This window comes from Oncorhynchus gorbuscha, linkage group LG23 (genome assembly GCF_021184085.1).
Source record: "Oncorhynchus gorbuscha isolate QuinsamMale2020 ecotype Even-year linkage group LG23, OgorEven_v1.0, whole genome shotgun sequence".
NCBI classification, from domain to species: domain Eukaryota; kingdom Metazoa; phylum Chordata; class Actinopteri; order Salmoniformes; family Salmonidae; genus Oncorhynchus; species Oncorhynchus gorbuscha.
In genome coordinates, this window is record NC_060195.1 from 18,952,796 (window position 1) to 18,980,590 (window position 27,795).

The 27,795-nt window shown below is 45.3% G+C and overlaps 1 protein-coding gene across 3 annotated transcripts; it reads left to right on the plus strand.

The window, feature by feature from the left end:
* The first annotated feature begins 1,449 nt into the window (after positions 1 to 1,449).
* LOC124011470 (potassium channel subfamily K member 4-like) lies at positions 1,450 to 27,663 on the plus strand. 3 transcript variants are annotated; one of them, XM_046324890.1, is made up of 8 exons: positions 1,450 to 1,809; positions 2,944 to 3,059; positions 11,448 to 11,731; positions 13,154 to 13,271; positions 13,564 to 13,724; positions 14,062 to 14,248; positions 14,438 to 14,574; positions 25,755 to 27,663. In XM_046324890.1, exons 3-8 carry the CDS (start codon positions 11,543 to 11,545, stop codon positions 26,751 to 26,753), a joined length of 1,791 nt encoding a protein of 596 aa, XP_046180846.1. In that variant the 5' UTR covers positions 1,450 to 1,809; positions 2,944 to 3,059; positions 11,448 to 11,542; the 3' UTR covers positions 26,754 to 27,663. The 3 variants fall into 3 exon arrangements, with proteins under 3 accessions (XP_046180846.1, XP_046180845.1, XP_046180847.1); XM_046324889.1 differs by having other exon boundaries at positions 1,450 to 3,059; XM_046324891.1 differs by lacking the exon at positions 2,944 to 3,059.
* The last annotated feature ends 132 nt before the right edge of the window (positions 27,664 to 27,795 follow it).

A 27,795-nucleotide genomic window follows, 5' to 3' on the forward strand; every position in this document is an offset into this window, starting at 1 on the left:
GCTTGTTTCTAGCGCCAACAGTGTAGTAATACCTAACAATACAAAAAGTGAAATCAGTACGAACAATGTCAGAGTCCGGAATATATATACACACAAACACACCCACTCAAGGGTTTTTATTTTTTTCTACATTGTAGAATAATAGTGAAGACATCAAAATTATGAAATAACACATGGAATCATGTAACCCAAAAAATATTAAAGATTCAAAATAAATGTTAGATTCTTCAAAGTAGCCACCCTTCATTTTTCACACAATTGGCATTCTCTCAACCAGCTTCATGAGGTAGTCACCAGGAATACATTGCAATTAACAGTGATTCTACAAGTCAAGATGATCCTCAGACTAGGAAGTTGTAATTAAAAATAGGCTAATTAGGGGCAGTGTCAATGAAACCATCCATTGAAGTATATTGTAAAGATTTTGGGGGGAGCCCCACCTGAGACTCGAACCCAGGTCCAACAACTGTCAAGCAAACACCTTAACCATTACGCCAAGAGGTCCAGGCCTAAAGTGGGAAGGAAAAGTATGTGAAACGTTTAGAATTACCTGGATTTCTGCGTAAGTTGATCATACAATTTTCTCTGATCTTCACCTGTCACCACAATAGACAGTCTGCTTAAACTAATAACAAACAATTGTTTCATGTCTTTATTGAACACAGTGTAAACATTCACAGTACAGGTTGAAATAGGGATGTGAACCCTTGGATTTAATAACAGGTTTACCCTCCTTTGGCAGCAATTTTCCTTCCAAACAACACACCTTTAGTTTCATCTGTCCACAGAATATTTTGCCAGTAGCACTGTGGAACATCCAGGTGCTCTTTTGTGAACTTCAGACGTGCAGCAATGGGTTTTTTTGGACAGCAGTGGCTTCTTCCATGGTGTTCTCCCATGAACACCATGATTGTTTCGTGTTTTACATATTGTAGGCTCATCAGCAGAGATGTTAGCATCTTCCAGAAATGGATGTAAGTCTTTAGCTGACACTCTAGGATTCTTCTTAACCTCATTGAGCATTCTGCGCTGTGCTCTTGCAGTCATCTTTGCTGTACGGCCACTCCTAGGGAGAGTAGCAACAGTGCTGAACTTTCTCCATTTATAGACCATTTGTCTTACCATCAACCGATGAACATCAAGGCTTTTAGAGGGTTCACATACTTTTTCTTGCCACTATATGACCTATTTTTAGCTACAACTTCTGAGTCTGTTGGAGAGGCTTGAGCAAATTGAGGTGTAGAATCACTAATCTACAAGTAGTATTCCTTGCCAAATAATAGGTTTTGTGCGATTAAGATTCGCAGAGCTACGCCTCCCCTGGATTAGGCAATTCCCTCTGCTAAACACAGGCACAACCAGACATTGATTGATTGATTGATTGGAGACAGTTTGTGTCAATTACAGAATCTTTCCTAGAATTTCCTACCTGCATCAACTAATGGACAATGCTGAAAATACTGGTAAAAGCACAGTGCTGCTTGCTTGGCTGACTCCACAGTGAGCTTTGGAGAGGCTGGTGTCAGACCACAGTGCTTAAAAAGTGCCCCAAAACTCCCGGCCCTAAGATACACATGCACACACACACTCCTCCTAGAATCCCCCTCTCCTCCATCACAGTGCTGTAGAGTCCTGAGCATGGGGAAACACCTTCTCACCACTGGACACACACTCTTACTCAGTCGACACACACTTTTCTACTCTTTGAGCATGTGGACGTACACACTCCTACTCACAGAGCGTTTGATGATGAGAAGAGCCTTGACACCGTGAAGCGCATACCGGTACTTCAGTTTCTCCTGAAATCCGGTAGGACTTAAAGTTACTTGCTTTGGAAATACTTTGTTCAGATGTTTGTTTACCATTTAGTCATATACAGTACTGTCTGAATATATTTATATACTTGTTTGTGTTGATTGCAAGGGACAACTAACCAGCATCGTTGTATGGATAAAATGTTTTTCTCTTCTCAAGTGTTGGTTCTGGTGGGGTCCTCCGTATCTGTTTTTGTGAATTATTGTTTCATTGAATTATTTACTTACTTGCTTGACTGCGTGCTCGATTGTGTTTTTCTCCTCAAATACTGTTTCATAGCTTTCAGTCATTGATTTGGGCAATATCAAATGCTGAGGGAAATGTTGGAAACATTCTTTGATTTAACTTTAATCCCTCAATATAAATTACTCATAACATTACATTTTATTTAATGACCAATGTATCTTAAAATGAATTGTTAGACAAATACAAACGTGGCCATATCTGCAGTAATCTTATGAGCTAGTTGGAGACTTGTTCCAAAGCCAAATCTCTCCTTGGCAGTTCGGTACTCCTTTTTGTTTTTAATTGCAATATTTTGGAAACATGATGATTTATTACAACATATGTCAGACTGTTTGAGCTGGGATATTTCACAACACATCAAACACACGTTTGCTTTTTTGGGGTTAGGTCAGTCATGTCTTACAAAAATATCAAAATATGTCAAGATCGGTTTAGACAACGATAACAAATAATACATTTTCAGCCAAGGCAGAGGGCGAGAACGTCCATACAAACCAATGCAGTCCATTAGATCAGAATGCTAACAGAGAACTCTGGGAAATATCAGAACGTTGACACAAGTTCTTTGGAACACCATGGCCATCTTCTGGTTCTCTTCCCCAATTGGCTGCCTTTGAACCGGCACTCTCATGACACAGTACCTGTGTAGATGAGAGGTGAATATCATTTAATTAAAGAAAACCTTTTACACTAAATAAAGATAAGCACCCTAAACATACTTAGATTAACAGCGAGACGTATGTTTAGCAGGTTGGCAGAGGTTAATCGTTTAAACTTCAGCCAGCTGATATCCAGGGTAGTCTGGTGTGTGTCTCCATGTGTTATTATGACTGGCCCTAACGTGGACGCTGGTCTGAACCCTCCTACTATTCCCCCTTTTAGCCCTGGGCCTGGTAGAGAGGAGAGAGAGAGATCGAGGAGAGATCTCTCCATCACCAGATCTTCAGGATGAATAAAACGTGGATGAGTGAGGTGGCTTAGAGCACAATGTCTTAACGGTAGTAAGGTCATACGTTCCTCTATTTGAATTCACTTTTCGACTGCACCCCTTTTGATTTGAATAAAACCTTCCATACATATTTGCCTACTATAGAAGTGCCCCGAAAATGACTTTTTGGACCTGAATGCCGAAACATTCAAGAGATGGTACTCCTAGTCTGACCGTTTCATATTATCCTGTACGTACAGTGGGGCAAAAAAGTATTTAGTCAGCCACCAATTGTGCAAGTTCTCCCACTTAAAAAAATGAGAGGCCTGTAATTTTCATCATAGGTACACTTCAACTATGACAGACAAAATGAGGGGGAAAAATCCAGAAAATCACATTGTAGGATTTTTAATGAATTTATTTGCAAATTATGGTGGAAAATAAGTATTTGGTCACCTACAAACAAGCAAGATTTCTGGCTCTCACAGACCTGTAACTTCTTCTTTAAGAGGCTCCTCTGTCCTCCACTCGTTACCTGTATTTATGGCACCTGTTTGAACTTGTTATCAGTATAAAAGACACCTGTCCACAACCTCAGTCACACTCCAAACTCCACTATGGCCAAGACCAAAGAGCTGTCAAAGGACACCAGAAACACAATTGTAGACCTGCACTAGGCTGGGAAGACTGAATCTGCAATAGGTAAGCAGCTTGGTTTGAAAAAATCAACTGTGGGAGCAATTATTAGGAAATGGAAGACATACAAGACCACTGATAATCTCCCTCGATCTGGGGCTCCACGCAAGATCTCACCCCATGGGGTCAAAATGATCACAAGAACGGTGAGCAAAAATCCCAGAACCACATGGGGGGACCTAGTGAATGACCTGCAGGGAGCTGGGACCAAAGTAACAAAGCCTACCATCAGTAACACACTACGCCGCCAGGGACTCAAATCCTGCAGTGCCAGACGTGTCCCCCTGCTTAAGCCAGTACATGTCCAGGCCCGTCTGAAGTTTGCTAGAGATCATTTGGATGATCCAGAAGAAGATTGGGAGAATGTCATATGGTCAGATGAAACCAAAATATAACTTTTTGGTAAAAACTCAACTCGTCGTGTTTGGAGGACAAAGAATGCTGAGTTGCATCCAAATAACACCATACCTACCGTGAAGCATGGGGGTGGAAACATCATGCTTTGGGACTGTTTTTCTGCAAAGGGACCAGCGCGACTGATCTGTGTAAAGGAAAGAATGAATGGGGCCATGTATCGTGAGATTTTGAGTGAAAACCTCCTTCCATCAGCAAGGGCATTGAAGATGAAACGTGGCTGTGTCTTTCAGCAGGACAATGATCCCAAACACACCGCCCGGGCAACGAAGGAGTGGCTTCGTAAGAAGCATTTCAAGGTCCTGGAGTGGCCTAGCCAGTCTCCAAATCTCAACCCCATAGAAAATCTTTGGAGGGAGTTGAAAGTCCGTGTTGCCCAGCAACAGCCTCAAAACATCACTGCTCTAGAGGAGATCTGCATGGAGGAATGGGCCAAAATACCAGCAACAGTGTGTGAAAACCTTGTGAAGAATTACAGAAAACGTTTGACCTCTGTCATTGCCAACAAAGGGTATATGACAAAGTATTGAGAAACTTTTGTTATTGACCAAATACTTATTTTCCACCATAATTTGCAAATAAATTCATTAAAAATCCTACAATTTGATTTTCTGGTATTTTTTTGTTGGTGTTTGTGAATTTGCAAAATGTATGTTACGAATTCCAACTTGTTATAATGTTAGCTAGGCTAAGGGTTAAGGTTCGGAGTTAGGGTTAGCAAAAAGGGTTAGGTAACGTGCTAAGTAGTTAAAGTAGCAAAAATGTAGATGAAAAGTAGCTAACTAGCTAAAATGCTACAGTTGTTCATGATGAGATTCAAACACACAACCTTTGGGTTGCTAGACATCCTCATTATATGCCCACTCATTCACCGACCAAGCACCCTCTTGCTAATTTGAGTCTCGGATTTATTTACTATGTTATGTCTATGAGACGGGGCTGTGTGTTACCAGGCTGTGTGACCAGGCTGTGTGTTACCATTTTCTTTTTAAACTCTGCATTGTTGGGAAAGGGCTCATAAGTATTCCACGGTAAAGTCTACACCTGTTGTATTAGACTTATGTGACAAATAAAATTAGATTTGATTTAAAATGTGACCTTTTTTTGCATACCGTGAGACATCCAGGTCCTCACTGGAAAATATACAGTTGAGAATATAAATCAAAAAGTTTACGAACAAGTTTGTCAAACTATTTTATAATTGTTTATAAATAAAAGTACTGTTAATTTTGTTAACTTTTTTTTTAACCTTAAACGTCAGATTTTCTGATTTTTTTTCACATCGGCATATGTTGTTGCTTAGACCCTATTTTACGTCATCTGACATCGTGTTGTGACCGCCATCGTTTGAGCAAAACTGCTCTTGAATAAAGAATGGTTGTCATGTTTTGTCTGTTAATTGGAATTAAATGTATATTTAACTTTCAAATGGTACCGCAAAGATTGTTGGAGTTCCACACAGTATGTTGACTTGAATATCTGTTTTAAATTATACTGTCAATCCTCCATAGGAAACCTATTGAAATATAGATACATTAGCATTTCATTTATATGCCAAAGAGACAGAGATTAAAAATAATGTACTTAATTTAATACAAACTCAACATAATACAAAAGGGGAAAGGTGCTATAAAACGGAGCATATGTTTCAGCCTCGTCTTCATCAGTGCAGTACAAACAAATTAGAAAGATACGTATTTAAGGAGACACCTGCTGTCCATAACAGGCGCAAGCAAATAGTTGATTATAGATAGCCTACTGGCGAATATGCAGTCCACGCCTATTAGCAAGGAATATGTAGAAGTATATAAAACAATAACAATTAAAACGTCACAATTGACAAAATAAAACGTCTAGGCTACATAACTATCAGAAGCAATATACATGAAATACTCAAGTATGCTAAAAAGCTCAGAGTGCCGTGGGAGAGAGACGGCACAGAATTTAAGATCAGTCACAGCATGATTAGCCTCAGGAAATATCTAGCCAATATCTAGTGATTTCGGGTCATTTCTTTGGATGGCACTGCGGTGCTCGTTGATGCGTAATCGTAGTTCTCTTCGCATAATGCCAGTGTATTGCAAGCCACATGGGCAAGAGCATAGATACACTACATTGCTAGATCCGCAGTTAAGGAATATATTGGTGTATTCTTTATTTGTGACGAAAGATCTGAAACTGTTGCACTTTAGAATACCTGTACAGGCCGCACAATTGCGGCAGGGGAAGAAATCATCCGCTTCACCCAGACGTTCTATACGTCATAAGTGTCTGCGCGAACCAACATGTCCCAGGCAGCGGGACGTGGAGTGAGTGAACAGGGGAACATCATGAAACGCATCTGAGCCCAAAGTTTGCAATACTTGTTGTCTAATAATATTTTTAATGTCAGGTCCGTAATGAGTGTGTGGTACAGCACACCACAGAAAATTATTTTTGTTGTCGTTGTGTTTGCCTTGTAATGTGTCACGTTTGTCCATAGTCTTTATTGAGAGCAGATTCCAAACTTTCTGTGAAGTAACCTGACGGAAATTCGAGTACAATTTGATTAAATAATACAATTCAAATTTCGAGTGCAGCAAGTGAGCGTCTGATAAATCAGAATTGGCTGTACGGCAAGCCCCTACTCAGAGTCAGATGTTAACTTGATGCGTGAAGAAGGCTTTCGGTTTGACAGACGGTAGAACGAATTGTCAAATCATTTGTCTATAAAATGTATACTAATGGAACGAGTCCAGTTCCGTTTTTGGTGCATGTTCGTGTGATAAAAACATAAATATAGCGTTTTGTAGAACAGTGTTATCAGAAAAAGGATGATTAGAATTGGAATTTATCATGAGGCCCGTACGTGTTGGCATACTCAGGGGCCCATCGAAGTGCCTCGGGATTACAGATAATCCTCTCCAAACAAAACACAGTTATCTGTACCAACTCAGCCATTTGGGATGGAGGAGTAGAGCCCGCGCTGGAGTCTAAAGAGCAACGTAAAGCCTCCAGTCCAATGTTGTGGGGAATGTTGGTGTACAAACTAGTTGTCCATAGTTACAAGAAAGGTAGGCCTATCATAGTTCAGATAATTGAAGTCGCCTGTGTCTCTTCATTAGGATGGTAGTTTAGTAAAGAGGTCTGATATGGAAATTAGACAAAGACTTGGTTAGTCATTATTTGCGCCAGTCGTTCGACTGGGGAAACTTCTGGTAATCATTGTGCGTTTTTGGTGAAAATATACATAACGGCTGTGGTGGGCTGCTTGTTGAGGAGGTAGCCCCGCTCCTTGTCAGTCAGATAAACTGCCTCATCTGAGAAAAGTACATTTCAGTTTTATACACAGGTAGGGTTACCTTTGAGTCTGCAGTAGGAGTCTGTCAGACAATTGTCTATGGATTTATATCATAAATGATCAACATCTCTCGCCACAAGCTTGCAAAGCGTGTCAATCGCTGCGTTATTTACAAGGGGGCCGAATGTGCTCTTAGATCTGAATCCTCGACGATTATCCTCATTGGCATCACACACCTCGAGGTAGACTAGTTCCTGAATGAAAAACCGTTCTCCCTTGGTTTGGAAGGGGTTGGGTCGCGGTGTAGGGAAAAAGGAAAGTCCCTTGTTAAACACAGCTGCTTCATCCTCATTTTATCCTCATCATATTAGCAGATAAGTATTTCATATCTATTGCTTCTGATATTGCTATATATTTTTTTTAACCTTTATTTAACTAGGCAAGTCAGTTAAGAACAACTTATTTACAATGACGGCCTAGAAACAGGGGGTTATTACCTTGTCAGTTCGGGGATTCGATCTTGCTACCTTCCGGTTACTGGCCCAACGCTCTAACCGCAAGGCTATCTGTCGCAGCCTAAATCGTTTTTTTTTCAATTAAATGCGACATTTGAATTGCACATTTCTTAAATATTTTTCTACATATTCCTTGATAATATGCATTGACTCCCTATTCACCAGAGTCTAATCAACTAGCTGCTTGCGCCTGTTAAGCACATATTTCCCAAAGGCGCTTCATGGTCAATCTGAATTCTGCATTGGCCGTGAAGCATTTACGGTGATATAGCCTCTGCAGAAGTTGGGCCATTCATACTTGGCCGAGCAGCGCAGAGCTGTTGTGAAGGAGTTTTCAAGGGAAGTGAGTTTGTGTTTATACAGGACCTCCCGTCCTCACCTACCGTCAACCAATTATGTCAATGCGGGGCTATACAGAGCCCTCCACATTGTTACAAAACCTGAGGCGCATGGCGATGCAGTACAGAGCTCAATTTGGCTGTGTGCCTCCAGAGGCTTCGCAATTGCGTCACACCATGCATACAGCGTCTCCAATCACATTTTCATATCAAGCATAAATTGGCTCTTAAAGTACGTGTCTTCCTAATTTGTTTGTACAGTACTGATGAAGACAAGGCCGAAACGTATGGGCTGTCTTTGCACTTTCACTTTTTGTGTTCTTTTTGAGCATGAATTACATAAAGTACATTATTTGTTTTGCATATTGGCCTCTTATTCATTTTCATGGTTTTGTGTGCAGTATCTTTTGAAATCTACAATAATTAGAAGTTAAAATGTCAATACAATAAAACAATGTCAATGGTGTACCAGCTAATTTGCAGTGGTCTGAAGGGAAAGGTCCATTCTATGAATTTCTATGACATTCACCATGTTATGTTCCAACCTCTGGCTGGCTGGCTGCTGCTCAACCTCTGGCTGGCTGGCTGCTGCTCAACCTCTGGCTGGCTGGCTGCTTCTCAACCTCTGGCTGGCTGGCTGCTGCTTAACCTCTGGCTGGCTGGCTGCTGCTCAACCTCTGGCTGGCTGGCTGCTGCTCAACCTCTGGCTGGCTGGCTGCTTCTCAACCTCTGGCTGGCTGGCTGCTGCTCAACCTCTGGCTGACTGGCTGCTGCTCAACCTCTGGCTGACTGGCTGCTGCTCAACCTCTGGCTGCTGCTCAACCTCTGGCTGCTGCTCAACCGATGGCTGGCTGGCTGCTGCTCAACCGATGGCAGACACAAAATCTCAAATATAGAGTAGGGTCTGAGCTACACCATATGCAAATATGAAGGAAACTGTTTTTATGCAACCCCCCCCCCAAGAAATGATCAAGTAGTTTGACAACCCTGTTAGTAAGCGTTTAAATTATATCAAACTCAACTGCTTATCTTTCCCAGTAATAAAGACTTGTTGCAGGGTATGCAAAATGGGTCAACTTTGAGCACCTTTATCTCTTGAATGTTTGTGAATTCCAGTCCAAAAAGTCCCGTTCTGCCCTCTTCTTCCATGGGCAAACGTATGGAAAGTGTTGTTTAAATCAAAAGGGATTCTGTCAAAAAGAGATTCAATTCCTATTGGAGATGAGCTTCATATCTTGTCTCACACTTACTTTCATGTTCCGGAAATGACCAGAGAACGACCCAGCTCTGTGCTGTTTCCTTGATGTAAATAATCCCCATTATCAACGTTGTTGCTGCGATCTCATTTCCATACAGGGATCATCATCATTGAATATACACACACGTTAGTGCTGAGCAATTAGTGCTTTTTGAGGTCTGTTCGGTTTTGTTTAAATTATTAATAAAATAATCCTGGTTTTGTAAAAAAAAACGTTTTTACAATCAATGCACTAACCCATTAATGTGGGTTGAATGCTGTAATAACACTGAATAAAATAAGAAATACAAGCCCAATGATGGTAGTGATTGGAGCGTGGATCAGAAAACCAGTCACTATCTGGTGTGACCACCATTTGACTCATGCAGCACGACACATCTCCGTCACATGGAGTTGATTAAGCTGTTGATTGTGGCCTGTGGAATGTTGTTCCACTCCTCTTCAATTTCGGTGCGAAGTTGTTGACTATTGGCTGGAAGTGGAACACGCTGTGCTACACATTGATCCAGAGCATCCCAAACATGTTCCAATGGGTGACATGTCAGGTGAGTATGCAGAGTATGCAGGCCATGGAAGAACTGGGACATTTTCAGCCTCCAGGAACTGTGTACAGATCCTTGCGACATGGGGCTGTGCTTTATCGTGCTGAAACACGAGGTGATGACGGCGGATGAATGGCACAACAACGGGCCTCAGGATGTCGTCATGGTATCTCTGTGCATTTAAATTGCCATCGATAAAATGCAATTGTTCATTGTCCGTAGAATATGACTGCCCATACCATAACCCCATCGCCACCCTGGGGCACTCTGTTCACAACGTTGACATCGGCAACACCACTCGCCAACACCATGCACTCTATCTGTCCGGTATAGTTGAAACTGTGATTCCTCCGTGAAGAAAACCCTTCCCCAGCATGCCAGTGGCCATCGACGGTGAGCATTTTCCCACTGAAATCGGTTCCAACGTCGAACTGCAGTCAGGTCAAGACCCTGGTGAGGACAACGAGCACACAGATGACCTTCCCTGAGACTGTTTCTGACAGTGTATGCAGAAATTCTTTGTTGTGCAAACCCACAGTTTCATCAGCTGTCCAGTTGGCTGGTCTCGGACGATCCCACAAGTGAAGAAGTCGGATGTGGTGGTCCTGGGCTGGCATGGTTATACGTGGCCTGTGGTTGTGTGACCGGTTGGATGTACTGCCAAATTCTCTAAAACGACATTGGAGGCAGTTTATGGTGGAGAAATTAACATTCAATTCTCTGGCAACGGCTCTGGTGGACATTCCTGCAGTCAGTATGCCAATTGCACGCTCCCTCAACTTGAGACTTCTCTGGCATTGTGTTGTGGGAAAAAAACTGCACATTTGAGTGGCCTTTTTATTGTCCCCAGTACAAGGTCATGCTATTTAATCAGCTTCTTGATATGCCTGTCAAGTGAATGGATTATCTTGGCAAAGGAGAAATGCTCACTAACAGGAATGTGAACATAATCTGAGATAAATAACCTTTTTGTGCTCATGGAACATTTCTGGTATCTTTTATTTCAGTTCATGAAACATGTGACCAACACTACATGTTGCGTTTATATTTCCGTTCAGTGTAGATCACACAGTTCATGCTTGATCTGATTTATCTCTTCAGAAACTGCATATCGAGCTCGCAGGGGGGAAAAAATTATGAAATGGAATTCAAATAATTGAACGGATGTTGGTAAATTTCGGTTAATCGCTCAGCACTAACACACATTCAAAATCCTATTTTACCTAAACGTAACCCTAATTCTAACCATAATCCTAACCCCTAAAATAGCCTATTTCCTTGTGGGGACTGGCGACATGTCCCCACTTGTCTGAATGTTCCTTGTTTTACTATCCTTATGGGGACTTCTGGTCCCCACAATGATAGCAAAAGCCCATACACACATACAGTTCTAAGAATGGTGCCTGTGTGTCTAGCTGTGCCACCGTGTGTATCGTGGAAGAGGTCGTAGAGCAGATTCTGGCGAACCTTATCCCCTGACCCCTGTGGTGTGGGGGGTGAGTTTAGGGCAATGCGCTGCCCCACCCTGCTGGCCCTGCTGGCGGGGGTCATGCTGTACCTGGTGATGGGGGCGTTGGTGTTCCGGAACTTGGAAAGCCCCAAGGAGAGCAAGGAGCATGAGAAGCTGCTCTGCACCACACGTGACTTCCTCGGAAACCACTCATGTGTCACTGCACAGAACCTCAGCGACCTCATAAAGGTAACCCACACCATAGCACACACACATTTCACAGACCAGGAAGATAAGTTTAAACACATCTGAGAAGAATCTAAACAGACTAAGATCGGTGTAGAGCCCCACCTGAGAAAGTGTAGCCAGCGGTAAGCAACTAGATTCAGCAGCAGGACAACTTTTGTCGATGTGGATGGTAATTTGTAAATTAACCACAACTAAGCACCAAAAGGGCTTTGAAAATTACATTACACGATCACGTCAGTTATTATTTTGTTTTTTTGTTGAATACTTAGCAGACTTCCTGGTGATTTTAGTCGTTTTTGATCAAAAACTAAAATCCTAAAAAGAACATACCCCAGATGTAGACCCAGCCTAAGACGGGTAATGAGCAGGTGTAGATGGACCCAGCCTAAGACTGGTAATGAGCAGGTGTAGATGGACCCAGCCTAAGACTGGTAATGAGCAGGTGTAGATGGACCCAGCCTAAGACGGGTAATGAGCAGGTGTAGATGGACCCAGCCTAAGACGGGTAATGAGCAGGTGTAGATGGACCCAGCCTAAGACTGGTAATGAGCAGGTGTAGATGGACCCAGCCTAAGACTGGTAATGAGCAGGTGTAGATGGACCCAGCCTAAGACTGGTAATGAGCAGGTGTAGATGGACCCAGCCTAAGACTGGTAATGAGCAGGTGTAGATGGACCCAGCCTAAGACTGGTAATGAGCAGGTGTAGATGGACCCAGCCTAAGACTGGTAATGAGCAGGTGTAGATGGACCCAGCCTAAGACGGGTAATGAGCAGGTGTAGATGGACCCAGCCTAAGACGGGTAATGAGCAGGTGTAGATGGACCCAGCCTAAGACTGGTAATGAGCAGGTGTAGATGGACCCAGCCTAAGACTGGTAATGAGCAGGTGTAGATGGACCCAGCCTAAGACTGGTAATGAGCAGGTGTAGATGGACCCAGCCTAAGACGGGTAATGAGCAGGTGTAGATGGACCCAGCCTAAGACGGGTAATGAGCAGGTGTAGATGGAACCAGCCTAAGACTGGTAATTAGCAGGTGTAGACCCAGCCTAAGACGGGTAATGAGCAGGTGTAGACCCAGCCTAAGACGGGTAATGAGCAGGTGTAGATGGACCCAGCCTAAGACGGGTAATGAGCAGGTGTAGATGGAACCAGCCTAAGACTGGTAATGAGCAGGTGTAGACCCAGCCTAAGACGGGTAATGAGCAGGTGTAGACCCAGCCTAAGACGGGTAATGAGCAGGTGTAGACCCAGCCTAAGACGGGTAATGAGCAGGTGTAGATGGACCCAGCCTAAGACGGGTAATGAGCAGGTGTAGATGGACCCAGCCTAAGACTGGTAATTAGCAGGTGTAGACCCAGCCTAAGACGGGTAATGAGTAGGTGTAGATAAAGTCAACCTCTGTTCTGTCTCTGCACTGTCAGAGTGTGGTGAAGGCAGTGGAGGCAGGCCTGGACGTAAAACACAGCTCCACCAACTTCACTAGCAGGTGGGACCTGGCCAGCGCCTTCTTCTTCTGTGGTACCATCATCACCACCATTGGTGAGCCTTTGTTCATTTTTTCCCTCCTGGAAACCCTTTGGTAACAACCTAATCAGCCAGATGTGCATTTGGAATTTGACAAAAATAAATAATCCCATCTTGGAAAATACAGTAAATCTCAAGAGCAAACGCTGGTTGAATCAACATTGTTTCAATGAAATTACGTTGAACCAACATAGAATAGACGTTGAATTGACGTCTGTGCCCAGTGGGTTGCTGGTGAATTTAAATATTTTTTAAATGAAATAGATGAACATATAGGTGAATGTGTATGGTTTCCCTTTGTCCTCAGGGTTTGGTAACCTTTCTCCCAGGACCAAAGGGGGCCAGCTGTTCTGTGTGTGTTATGCCCTGGTAGGGATTCCCATGTTTGGTTTCCTGCTGGCTGGTGTTGGGGACCACATGGGGACGGGGCTGAGGAAGGGCGTGTGGAAGATGGAGACGCTCTTCCTGGTGAGACTGTCTTGTCACGGAGCTGCTTCATTTTTAGGATGTCATCTCATTGTACTTGCCTATCTCAGGGGCTGCTTAAGTGATGTCACTGTGCTGTAAACAGAAGAGGCCGCCATCTTGGACTCTAGCACTTGAAACATGTTTACACACAAGTAGAATAGAATCTGTCATTCAGTCAGTTGTTAGCTACTTCCCAATGAAACTTTGCAATATTTTTTTTGTATTACTGTTTATCAAAGAAAAGGCACATTAAAGTATTGAGGAAGATCTTACCCTCTCCATCCACCTCACTCTTTCGCTTATTTTGTGTCCCTCTCACTCTCTGCCCCTCTCTCAGAAGCGGCGGGTCAGTCCCACCTATGTACGGATCATGTCTGCTGTTCTGTCCATCCTGATTGGCTGTCTGATCTTCCTCGCCGTGCCAACGCTGGTGTTTAAGGAAGTGGAGGACTGGTCCTTTCTGGAGGCGCTCTACTTTGTGGTCATCACCCTGACCACGGTCGGCTTTGGAGACTATGTAGCAGGTGTGAAGTGAACTGTACACACTTTGGACAGTATAGAATCTGGAGAGTACATACTCTACACATCCCTTTCAGGATACACGCTATGAAAGATACACATTTTTTTTCTTCATATTTCATGGGTACCTATCGAAGGTCCTTTGTTTGTGTGAGCACGTGCATGCATCAATGCATAAATGTCCCTGTGCTTAGGTGCTAACCGGAGGGACGGAGATCTGTTTAAGCCCCTGGTGTGGCTCTGGATAGTGTTTGGCCTGGCTTACTTTGCCTCCATACTCACCATGATCGGGAACTGGCTGCGGGTGCTGTCCAAGAAAACACGTGCTGAGGTGAGTGGTAGTGAGTGGGACACAAACCAAGTGAAGGGCTGGACAAGGATTTACTGGGGGCACTTTGGATTTTAACTGTCAATATTTACTTGTCCTTTATCCCTCTGTCTTTCACTCTGTCTCTCACCTCTTTCTTTCTCTCTATCTCTCTCTCTCTCACCTTTCTCTCTCTCTCTCACCTTTCTCTCTCTCTCTCTCTCTCTCACCTTTCTCTCTCTCTCTCTCACCTTTCTCTCTCTCTCTCTCTCTCGCTCTCTCACCTTTCTCTCTCTCTCTCACCTTTCTCTCTCTCTCTCTCACCTTTCTCTCTCTCTCTCACCTTTCTCTCTCTCACACCTTTCTCTCTCTCTCTCTCTCTCTCTCTCTCTCTCTCTCTCTCTCTCTCTCTCTCTCTCTCTCTCTCTCTCTCTCTCTCTCTCTCACCTTTCTCTCTCTCTCACCTTTCTCTCTCTCTCTCTCACCTTTCTCTCTCTCTCTTACCTTTCTCTCTCTCACTTTTTCTCTCTCTCACCTTTCTCTCTCTCTCTTACCTTTCTCTCTCTCACTTTTTCTCTCTCTCACCTTTCTCTCTCTCTCTCACCTTTCTCTCTCTCACTCACCTTTCTCTCTCTCTCTCTCACCTTTCTCTCTCTCTCTCTCTCTCTCTCTCTCTCTCTCTCTCTCTCTCTCTCTCTCTCTCTCTCTCTCTCTCTCTCTCTCTCTCTCTCTCTCTCTCTCACCTTTCTCTCTCTCTCTCTCTCTCTCTCTCTCTCTCTCTCTCTCTCTCTCTCTCTCTCTCTCACCTTTCTCTCTCTCTCACCTTTTCTCTCTCTCTCTCACCTTTCTCTCTCTCTCTCACCTTTCTCTCTCACTTTTTTCTCTCTCTCACCTTTCTCTCTCTCTCTCACCTTTCTCTCTCTCTCTCACCTTTCTCTCTCTCTCTCTCACCTTTCTCTCTCTCTCTCTCTCTCACCTTTCTCTCTCTCTCTCTCTCTCTCTCTCTCTCTCTCACCTTTCTCTCTCTCTCACCTTTCTCTCTCTCTCTCACCTTTCTCTCTCTCTCTCACCTTTCTCTCTCTCTTTTTCTCTCTCTCACCTTTCTCTCTCTCTCTCACCTTTCTCTCTCTCTCTCACCTTTCTTTCTCTCTCTCACCTTTTCTCTCTCTCTCTCTCTCTCACCTTTCTCTCTCTCTCTCTCTCTCTCTCTCTCTCTCTCTCTCTCTCTCTCTCTCTCTCTCTCTCTCTCTCTCTCTCTCTCTCTCTCTCTCTCTCTCTCTCTCTCTCTCTCTCTCTCTCTCTCTCTCTCTCTCTCTCTCTCTCTCTCTCTCTCTCTCTCTCTTCTCTCTCTCTCTCACCTTTCTCTCTCTCTCTCACCTTTCTCTCTCTCTCTCTCACCTTTTTCTCTCTCTCTCTCACCTTTCTCTCTCTCTCTTTCTCTCTCTCTCTCTCTCTCTCTCTCTCTCTCTCTCTCTCTCTCTCTCTCTCTCTCTCTCTCTCTCTCTCTCTCTCTCTCTCTCTCTCTCTCTCTCTCTCACCTTTCTCTCTCTCTCTCACCTTTCTCTCTCTCTCTCACCTTTCTCTCTCTCACTTTTTCTCTCTCTCACCTTTCTCTCTCTCTCTCACCTTTCTCTCTCTCACTCACCTTCTCTCTCTCTCTCTCTCACCTTCTCTCTCTCTCTCTCTCTCTCTCTCTCTCTCTCTCTCTCTCTCTCTCTCTCTCTCTCTCTCTTCTCTCTCTCTCTCTCTCTCTCTCACCTTTCTCTCTCTCTCACCTTTCTCTCTCTCTCTCACCTTTCTCTCTCTCTCTCTCTCTCACCTCTCTCTCTCTCTCTCTCTCTCTCTCTCTCTCTCTCTCTCTCTCTCTCTCTCTCTCTCTCTCTTCTCTCTCTCTCTCTCTCTCTCTCTCTCACCTTTCTCTCTCTCTCTCACCTTTCTCTCTCTCTCTCTCTCTCTCACCTTTCTCTCTCTCTCTCACCTTTCTCTCTTCTCTCACCTTTCTCTCTCTCTCTCACCTTTCTCTCTTTCTCTCACCTTTCTCTCTCTCTCTCACCTTTCTCTCTCTCTCTCTCACCTTTCTCTCTCTCTCTCACCTTTCTCTCTTTCTCTCACCTTTCTCTCTCTCTCTCTCTCTCTCTCTCTCTCTCTCTCTCTCTCTCTCTCTCTCTCTCTCTCTCTCTCTCTCACCTTTCTCTCTCTCTCACCTTTCTCTCTCTCTCTCACCTTTCTCTCTCTCTCTCTCTCTCACCTTTCTCTCTCTCTCTCTCTCTCTCTCTCTCTCTCTCTCTCTCTCTCTCTCTCTCTCTCTCTCTCTCTCTCTCTCTCTCTCTCTCTCTCTCTCTCACCTTTTTCTCTCTCTCTCTCACCTTTCTCTCTCTCTCTCTCTCCCTCACCTTTCTCTCTCTCTCTCACCTTTTCTCTCTCTCTCTCACCTTTCTCTCTCTCTCTCACCTTTCTCTCTTTCTCTCACCTTTCTCTCTCTCTCTCACCTTTCTCTCTCTCTCTCACCTTTCTCTCTCTCTCTCACCTTTCTCTCTCTCTCTCACCTTTCTCTCTCTCCCTCACCTTTCTCTCTCTCTCTCACCTTTCTCTCTCTCTCTCACCTTTCTCTCTCTCTCTCACCTTTCTCTCTTTCTCTCACCTTTCTCTCTCTCTCTCACCTTTCTCTCTCTCTCTCTCACCTTTCTCTCTCTCTAAATTCAATTCAAGGGCTTTTATTGGGATGGGAAATGTATGTATAAAATAAAATAAACAAAATGTGAACAGTAAATATTCCTCAAACAAGTTCCAAAATAATAGACATGTCAAATGTAATATCATGTCTATACAGTGTTGCAAATTAGTTAAAGTACAAAAGGGAAAATAAACAAATATAGGTTGTATTTACAATGGTGTTTGTTATTCTGTGGCAAAAGGTCACAAATCTTGCTGCTGTGATTGCACACTGTGGTATTTTACCCAACAGATATGGGAGTTTATTAAAATTAGATTTGTTTTCGAATTCTTTCTGTCTGTGTAATCTGAGGGAAATATGTGTCTCTAATATGGTCATACATTTGGCAGGAGGGTAGGAAGTGCAGCTCAGTTTCCACCACATTTTGTGGGCAGTGAGCACATAGCCTGTCTACTCTCTTTTTATTTATTTTTGTAATGTATTTATTTAACTAGGCAAGTCGGTTAAGAACAAATTCTTATTTACAATGACTGCTTACTCCGGCCAAACCTGGACGGCGCTGGGCCAATTGTGTGCCGCCCTATGAGACTCCCAATCACAGCCGGATGTGATACAGCCTGGATTTGAACCAGGGACTGTAGTGACACCTCTTGCACTGAGATGCAGTGCTTTAGAGTGCTGCACCACTTTTGAGAGCCAGGTCTTCCCATGGTGACCTTTCTCAATAGTCTGTAAATAGTCAAAGCTTTCCTTAATTTTGGGTCAGTCACAGTGGTCAGGTATTCTTCCACTGTCTCCTCTCTGTTTAGGGCCAAATAGCATTCTAGTTTTTTTGTTAATTCTTTCCAATGTGTCTTTTTGTTTTCTCATGGTTTGGTTGGGTCTAATTGTGTTGCTGTCCTGGAGCTGTGTGGAGTCTGTGATACAGCCTGGATTTGCACCAGGGACTGTAGTGATGCCTCTTGCACTGAGATGCAGTGCTTTAGACCGCTGCACCAGTCTTGAGCCCCAGGACCAGCTTGCTTAGGGGACTCTTCTCCAGGTTCATCTCTCTGTAGGTGATGGCTTTGTTATGGAAGGTTTGGGAATCGCTTCCTTTTAGGTGGTTGTCGAATTTAACGTTTTTTTTCTGGATTTTGATCATTAGCGGGTATCGGTATAATTCTCGTAAACAAAGGATATTTTTGCAGAATTCTGCATGCAGTCTCAATTTCATGTTTGTTCCATTTGGTGAATTCTTGGTTGGTGAGCGGACTGTAGACCTCACAACCATAAAGGGCAATGGGTTCTATAACTGGTTCAAGTATTTTTAACCAGATCCTAATTGGTATGTTGAATTTTATGTTCCTTTTGATGGCATAGAATGCCCTTCTTGTCTCTCAGATCATTCACAGCTTTGTGGAAGTTACCTGTGGCGCTGATGTTTAAGCCGATGTATGTATAGTTTTTTTGTGTGCTCTCGGGCAACGGTGTTTAGATGGAATATGTATTGTGGTCCTGGCAACTGGACCTTTTTTGGAACACCATTCATTTTGGCTTACTGAGATTTACTGTCAGGGCCCAGGTCTGACAGAATCTTTGCAGAAGATCTAGGTGCTGCTATAGGCCTTCCTTGGTTGGGGACAGAAGCACCAGATCATCAGAAAACAGTCCATTTGATTTCAGATTCTAGTAGGGTGAGGCTGGGTGCTGCAGACTGTTATAGTGCCTTTGCCAATTTGTTGATATATATGTTGAAGTGGGTGTTTCTTTGGGTGCCAGTTTTAACAGCACACTTGTTGTTTGTGTACATAGATTTTGTCATGCATGTTTTTCCCCCAACAACACTTTCCATCAATTTGTATAGCAGACCTTCATGCCAAATTGAGTCAAAAGCTTGTTTGAATTCAACAAAGCACACAAAGACTTTGTCTTTGTTTTGGTTGGTTGGTTGGTTGGTTTGTTTGTTTGTCAATTAGCGTGTGCAGGAGGAATACGTGGTCTGTCTGGTAATTTGGTAAAAATCCAATTTGACATTTGCTCAGTACATTGCTTTCACAAGTCTGCTATTAATGATAATGCAGAGGGTTTTCTCAAGGTTGCTGTTGACGCGTATCCCAGGGTAGTTATTGTGGTCAAATTTGTCTCCACTTTTGTGGTTTGGGGTGATCAGTCCTTGGTTCCAAATATTGGAGAAGATGCCAGAGCTGAGAATGATGAGAATGATGTTAGTATAGTTAATTGGAATATGTAGTCTGTATATTTGATAATTTCATGTAGGATACCATCAAAACCACAGGCCTTTTTGAGCTGGAGGGTTTGTATTTTGTCCTGTAGTTCATTCAATGTCATTGGAGAATCCAGTGGGTTCTGGATCTTTAATCTTTAATCTTTGATCGATTATTCTAAGACATGTAATTGATCATGTATATATTTTTGCTGTTTGTTCTTTGTTATAGAGCCATAAAGATTGGAGAAGTGGTTTATCCATACATCTCCATTCTGGATAGATAACTTTTCGTGTTGTTTGTTTCGTGTGTTCCAATTTTCCCAGAAGTGGTTGGATTATTTTGGCTTTGATGCCTCATGATTGAGTGTTGCTCTGTTCAAGTAGACTGTGATTTTTCTGTGGTCTGATAGGGGTGTCAGTGGGCTGACTGAACGCTCTGAGAGACTCTGGGTTGAGGTCAGTGATAAAGTAGTCTACAGTACTACTGCCAAGAGATGAGCTATAGGTGTACCTACCATAGGAGTCCCCTCGAAGCCTACCGTTGACTAGAGTGAGCTGCAGGAGTTGTGACCCATTTTTGGTGGTTATGTTGTCGTAGTTGTGTCTAGGGGGACATATGGGGGAGGGAATGCTGTCACCTCTAGGTAGGTGTTTGTTCACTTGTGTGCTGAGGGTGTCAGGTTCTTGTCCAGTTCTGGCATTTACAATTGGTTGCCACAGACTAGTACATGTTCCTGGGCCTGAAAAGGATTGATTTCCCCTTCCAGGATGGAGAAGATGTCTTCATTAAATGATGGGGTTTTCTGGTGGGGGATATAGGTAGTGCATGGAGTGTGTATTGATTTGTTGCTCCTGTGTGAAGGGTTAGGGCTGTGTTTGAGGGTGATGTCTTTTAGGGTCCGGGCGAAGATGGGCTGCCTTGTATAGGTGGACCTGGTCATAAAGGCTGTTCAATCCCACGGTGGAGTGGTGGGCAGGTAAGCATTTGGTTTTGATGCACAGTCATGGGAAGTACTTACGTTTACCTGCTGTATGGTAGCAGGGTGGAAGTCTTTCGTGGTAGCAAGGTGGAAATGGCTACTTTGTGCGTTGGAAAGTAGAATCCGTTTTTTAATCACTCCCTTGAGTGCTGTAGCCACCGTTTCCTGCTGTGTTCTCAGGTCTGTGTGTATTTGTTATGCAGGTGAGTGAGGACCCAAAAGCGACTTAACAGAAACTGAGCCTATCAAAGTCCAAACAGAGATAACACAATCCTCAATCCTTTACAGGAAATGTCCAAACGGGGAAAACACAAATCCTCTAGTTGTTGAGGGGAACTGCAGGACAAGCGGCAACAGGCCGCAGGTCCCCTCGGGTAGGCGCGGGCCGTAGCGGACAGAGACACCCGCTCACACGCAGCATCTGATGACAAGGCAAAACACGACAGGACGGAACAAGGACACAGCAAACAGCAAACAAGAATCCGACAAGGACAGAGGCAGAAACCGAGAGAGAAATAGAGACCTAATCAGAGGGCAAAATAGGGGACAGGTGTGAGAGAGTAAACGAGGTCGTTAGGAGAATGAGGAACAGCTGGGAGCCGGAACGGAACGATAGAGAGAGAGAGGGATAGAGAGAGGGATAGAGAGAGGGAAAGAAACCTAATAAGACCAGCAGGGGGAAACGAATAGAAGAGAAAGCACAGGGACAAGACATGACAATATATGACAATACATGACAGTATTATGTGACTGGGTGACTCTAGTTGGTCTAGGGCACCAGAGTTTAGTCACTGTTCCGGAAAAAGCTTATTTTCTTGTATATATTTCCTGTTTGAGTCCATAAGGAGTACAATGTGTGTGTGTGTGTGTGTGTGTGTGTGTGTGTGTGTGTGTGTGTGTGTGTGTGTGTGTGTGTGTGTGTGTGTGTGTGTGTGTGTGTGTGTGTGTGTGTGTGTGTGTGTGTGTGTGTGTGTGTGTGTGTGTGTCTGACGGGGGGTGCTCAGAGTGGGTGGGGATCCCCTGGGCTTGGGGTTCTATATTTGTCTGTCCTGCTGTGATGTCGACGCTATGGTCAGTGTCTGGGATTGACTGGTCTCCTGTGGTGTCAAGACTCGGGGAACGAGATGGGTTGTTCTGCTGTCTTCTCTGCTGGGGTGGTCAACTCCTTTAATGGGTTGTTCTGCTGTCTTCTCTGCTGGGGTGGCCACCTCCTTTAATGGGTTGTTCTGCTGTCTTCTCTGCTGGGGTGGCCACCTCCTTTAATGGGTTGTTCTGCTGTCTTCTCTGCTGGGGTGGCCACCTCCTTTAATAGGTTGTTCTGCTGTCTTCTCTGCTGGGGTGGCCACCTCCTTTAATGGGTTGTTCTGCTGTCTTCTCTGCTGGGGTGGCCACCTCCTTTAATAGGTTGTTCTGCTGTCTTCTCTGCTGGGGTGGCCACCTCCTTTAATGGGTTGTTCTGCTGTCTTCTCTGCTGGGGTGGCCACCTCCTTTAATGGGTTGTTCTGCTGTCTTCTCTGCTGGGGTGGCCACCTCCTTTAATGGGTTGTTCTGCTGTCTTCTCTGCTGGGGTGGCCACCTCCTTTAATGGGTTGTTCTGCTGTCTTCTCTGCTGGGGTGGCCACCTCCTTTAATGGGTTGTTCTGCTGTCTTCTCTGCTGGGGTGGCCACCTCCTTTAATGGGTTGTTCTGCTGTCTTCTCTGCTGGGGTGGCCACCTCCTTTAATGGGTTGTTCTGCTGTCTTCTCTGCTGGGGTGGCCACCTCCTTTAATGGGTTGTTCTGCTGTCTTCTCTGCTGGGGGTGGCCACCTCCTTTAATAGGTTGTTCTGCTGTCTTCTCTGCTGGGGTGGCCACCTCCTTTAATGGGTTGTTCTGCTGTCTTCTCTGCTGGGGTGGCCACCTCCTTTAATGGGTTGTTCTGCTGTCTTCTCTGCTGGGGTGGCCACCTCCTTTAATGGGTTGTTCTGCTGTCTTCTCTGCTGGGGTGGCCACCTCCTTTAATGGGTTGTTCTGCTGTCTTCTCTGCTGGGGTGGCCACCTCCTTTAATGGGTTGTTCTGCTGTCTTCTCTGCTGGGGTGGCCACCTCCTTTAATGGGTTGTTCTGCTGTCTTCTCTGCTGGGGTGGCCACCTCCTTTAATGGGTTGTTCTGCTGTCTTCTCTGCTGGGGTGGCCACCTCCTTTAATGGGTTGTTCTGCTGTCTTCTCTGCTGGGGTGGCCACCTCCTTTAATGGGTTGTTCTGCTGTCTTCTCTGCTGGGGTGGCCACCTCCTTTAATGGGTTGTTCTGCTGTCTTCTCTGCTGGGGTGGCCACCTCCTTTAATGGGTTGTTCTGCTGTCTTCTCTGCTGGGGTGGCCACCTCCTTTAATGGGTTGTTCTGCTGTCTTCTCTGCTGGGGTGGCCACCTCCTTTAATAGGTTGTTCTGCTGTCTTCTCTGCTGGGGTGGCCACCTCCTTTAATGGGTTGTTCTGCTGTCTTCTCTGCTGGGGTGGCCACCTCCTTTAATGGGTTGTTCTGCTGTCTTCTCTGCTGGGGTGGCCACCTCCTTTAATGGGTTGTTCTGCTGTCTTCTCTGCTGGGGTGGCCACCTCCTTTAATGGGTTGTTCTGCTGTCTTCTCTGCTGGGGTGGCCACCTCCTTTAATGGGTTGTTCTGCTGTCTTCTCTGCTGGGGTGGCCACCTCCTTTAATGGGTTGTTCTGCTGTCTTCTCTGCTGGGGTGGCCACCTCCTTTAATGGGTTGTTCTGCTGTCTTCTCTGCTGGGGTGGCCACCTCCTTTAATAGGTTGTTCTGCTGTCTTCTCTGCTGGGGTGGCCACCTCCTTTAATGGGTTGTTCTGCTGTCTTCTCTGCTGGGGTGGCCACCTCCTTTAATGGGTTGTTCTGCTGTCTTCTCTGCTGGGGTGGCCACCTCCTTTAATGGGTTGTTCTGCTGTCTTCTCTGCTGGGGTGGCCACCTCCTTTAATGGGTTGTTCTGCTGTCTTCTCTGCTGGGGTGGCCACCTCCTTTAATGGGTTGTTCTGCTGTCTTCTCTGCTGGGGTGGCCACCTCCTTTAATGGGTTGTTCTGCTGTCTTCTCTGCTGGGGTGGCCACCTCCTTTAATGGGTTGTTCTGCTGTCTTCTCTGCTGGGGTGGCCACCTCCTTTAATGGGTTGTTCTGCTGTCTTCTCTGCTGGGGTGGCCACCTCCTTTAATGGGTTGTTCTGCTGTCTTCTCTGCTGGGGTGGCCACCTCCTTTAATGGGTTGTTCTGCTGTCTTCTCTGCTGGGGTGGCCACCTCCTTTAATGGGTTGTTCTGCTGTCTTCTCTGCTGGGGTGGCCACCTCCTTTAATGGGTTGTTCTCTTTCACACGCCATCACCCTCACCCTCTCCTCCAACATTCTGGTCTTCTCCTAGTGCTATGTTCTGCTCCTGCTCTTTCTCCTGTTCATGTTGTCTCTCCACCTCCAGCTCCCCGTGTCTGGTTGAGGAGGTGTTGAGCTGGACTATTCTGTTGTTGTGCTGACTGGAGTGTGTTCCAGCTCCACCTGCCTTACCTCCAGCTGGGTGAATGTATCCTTAACTTCAACGAGGGACTAGTATTCTGTGCTGGGAGGTTGACTTTCCTGTCAACCTTTACGGGTTGCTCATCTGTGGGGTTGTATAATGAAGAGGTCTGGTCTGACACGCTCGGGGTATCTTTCTCAAGAGAGAGCTCAGCAGGATAAGATATCTCTTTGATGTGAAAGTTGAGCTGAAATTGTTTGCCCTGTACCATTACTGTACAAATCTGGAACAGTAAAAGTTCACATTGGTTGACTCCGTCTTCATTGTCTAATATCCTGAGTTTCCACCCATCGCTACCCCCCCCTGTCTTAACAGAGGGGCAGTGTGTTAATATAGCACTGGGTAGGCTGTGCGACTCTCCTGCCTTTGTTGGGCTCAAGGCCTTTGACACCTCTCACTTCACACCTCAGTGCTAATTGAAGTTGCATCTGTTCTGTCCTAGCAAGCTTGGCAGCCTTAACTTAGCATTCAGCCCTTTATAAAGTCAGATATATCATTGTAATGTATTTTTCTTCTTGGCTTTTGAAAATAAAAAGTAGCTTCAGACTAAACATGACCCTCAGTTCCATGTTAGACAGTGTTTTCAGGTTTCTGTTTGTTTTCCAGAGCATTTGCTGTATAGCTTGGAAATAATCATCTTCGGTAGTAGGAATCCTTCCAGGTAATTCCATCCAAAACCAGGTTGTAGGTTAGGAGTTTTGATTTGGAGTGAAGGTTATGTTGTGGTGGGTAGTATCCTGTATGTCCCTGCCAAAAAAATCTGTTTATCTAACTAAATCTACTTTTTAGTAAAAACATGCTGAAAAACGTGGGAGCTCGCATGCAGCTGTGTCTCTCTCACACATCTCTCTTTGCCTCTCACACACCCCTCTCACACCTTTTTGTCTCTCTCACGCCTCTCTCACACCTCTTTGCCTCTCTCACCTCTCTTTGCCTCTCTCACCTCTCTTTGCCTCTCTCACACCTCTTTGCCTCTCACACCTCTCTTTGCCTCTCTCACCTCTCTTTGCCTCTCTCACCTCTCTTTGCCTCTCTCACCTCTCTTTGCCTCTCTCACCTCTCTTTGCCTCTCTCACCTCTCTTTGCCTCTCTCTCTTTGCCTCTCTCACCTCTCTTTGCCTCTCTCACACCTCTTTGCCTCTCTCACCTCTCTTTGCCTCTCTCACCTCTCTTTGCCTCTCTCACCTCTCTTTGCCTCTCTCACCTCTCTTTGCCTCTCTCACCTCTCTTTGCCTCTCTCACCTCTCTTTGCCTCTCTCACACCTCTTTGCCTCTCACACCTCTCTGTGCCTCTCTCACCTCTCTTTGCCTCTCTCACCTCTCTTTGCCTCTCTCACCTCTCTTTGCCTCTCTCACCTCTCTTTGCCTCTCTCACCTGTCTTTGCCTCTCTCACCTCTCTTTGCCTCTCTCTCACACATCTCTCTTTGCCTCTCTCACCTCTCTTTGCCTCTCTCACCTCTCTTTGTCTCTCACACCTCTCTTTGCCTCTCTCTCTCACACCTCTCTTTGCCTCTCTCACCTCTCTTTGCCTCTCTCACCTCTCTTTGCCTCTCTCACCTCTCTTTGCCTCTCTCTCACACATCTCTCTTTGCCTCTCTCACCTCTCTTTGCCTCTCTCACCTCTCTTTGTCTCTCACACCTCTCTTTGCCTCTCTCTCTCACACCTCTCTTTGCCTCTCTCACCTCTCTTTGCCTCTCTCACCTCTCTTTGCCTCTCACACCTCTCTTTGCCTCTCTCTCTCACATCTCTCTTTGCCTCTCACCCTTTTCCCGTCTCCCCCTGTCTCTCAGATGGAGGAGTTGAGGGCCCATGCTACAGACTGGACCCAGAACATCCAGAATATGTCCATGGACTTCCGGATCCCCAACCCTCTGGACCTCAACGACCCCTTCCTGCTGCAGCGGCGCCGCTGGAAACGCAGCACCCGGCGGCGGGTCCGCAGGGGGGCGCTGGGGCACCACGGCAGGCAGGGCGTCATAGGGGAGAACGGACATCTGCCCAATAGGTGGGTCTCCCACACCCGCTCCATGACCCGTCTGGAGGTCGTGAGGTTAGGGGGGGGCGAGGTTAGGAATGAGGGGACGAGGTTAGGACCAGATTCCAGAGTCAGTGCGAGGTCAGAGGGCAGGTCGTTGGGCCGGACGGTGGCGAGGTCGCTGTCGATGCCTGCGGCGCGCTCTGTGATGGAGTTAGATTATGTCCGTGATCCTGTTGCTATGATGATGCTGCAAGGGGAGTCTGCGTTTGAGTCTAAGTCGCTGTCCGAGTCTCCAGAGTCTGACTCCAGATCAGAAGTCTCCTCCTCTGACATGTGTACACCGGGGCAGGGAATAACTTTTGCCAGTTTTGACGCCAGTGGGTCTCTCTGTACTGGGGAGAGGGGAAGCCAGGGAGGATCCAGACAGGTATTTTTACAGGAGGATGTCCGGTTCCCTGTGCCTCTCCAGCAGCTCCCCAAGTCCCACAACCCCACCAAGCCCATCCCCATGTTGCCCATATTCTCTGTGAAACCCATGCCGCTCCCCATGCCCAACCCACCAGGCTGCAAAATGCTAGATTTCTTCGGGGAGACCTTGGCCTACATTGACGAGTCGTCGGACACGTTGAGTGACAGGAACCAGCCCATTGAGGGGGCTGTCAGTCCTCGCCCTCGTAAGCCCCGCAGGAGGAGCGTAAGGAGGCAGCTGCCCCACCGGAGCACCCTGAAGGAGAGGGACAGTGACATGCAGCCCCCCCTCCAACCCCCCGACACCTCCCCCTCTTTCCCATCTCAGAGACTGACACAGTGACATGCAGTCCCCCTCCAACCCCCCCCAACACCTCCCCCTCTCTCCCATCTCAGAGACTGATGAACAGTCTGACAGGCACAGGTCATGAAGGGGGAGAGTAAGGCTGGTCTTTATTACTAGTGTTCACAGGAGAAGCAGACCTCAAAGCTCAGATGTACTTATATTATGTACTGGGGATAAAGGCCAACAATATTCTAGATCTCACTGACTGAGGACCATAGTCGCCATTGAGATATATTTGTATGAAAACTAATGCATGTATTCAGCAGCACAGATATAGAATATATCAACTGTCTAAGCTCAGTCAAGTCAGACTCACTGGGTTGAGAAATAGCACCATCTCCTGGCTGGTAAGTGTAGTACAACATCTCCTCTGCGAAGGTGTAGCCTGCTGTGCTGTCCGCTACTGGAGCTCAGCCCAAACCTCAGTCATGGTTTTTAAATCACTGACTAAAGGACTTTTTTGAATAAACATGTTAGATCTGGCTTCAGACATCCATTTCTCTGTATATCCCAGTGTCCTTCAGCATGTGGGATATATAGTGCTCTGGTTGAATAAGGGCCGTTCCACAACAGGAATCCTTTTTGGGAAGTGTAATTTGGTGCAAAACATTTTACTTTACATTATTTTAACAGTCTGTCATAAAAAGCAGAGTTCAACTTAATAAATAAAAACCATGATTTTTAAGAGGTTAAATAAATAAAAATACTTTAAGTGCCAAATAAAGTAACAGGGTTGACCATTTCATCTTAAATAACTGTACCTCCTCACTGACTGGATTAGGTATGTAAGTTTTTGTGTGCAGCAGACAGGGGCAATTGAATAGAAACTTCCCAAAAACTTGTATAGATATTTCCACACTAACATGATGATAATGCCCTTTTAGTGTTAGAGCTGTTTGAAAATAAATGTGACATTTACACCTGCATTGTTTGCTGTTTGGGGTTTTAGGCTGGGTTTCTGTACAGCACTTTGAGATATCAGCTGATGTACGAAGGGCTATATAAATAAATTTGATTTGATTTGATTTGATTTTTGCCT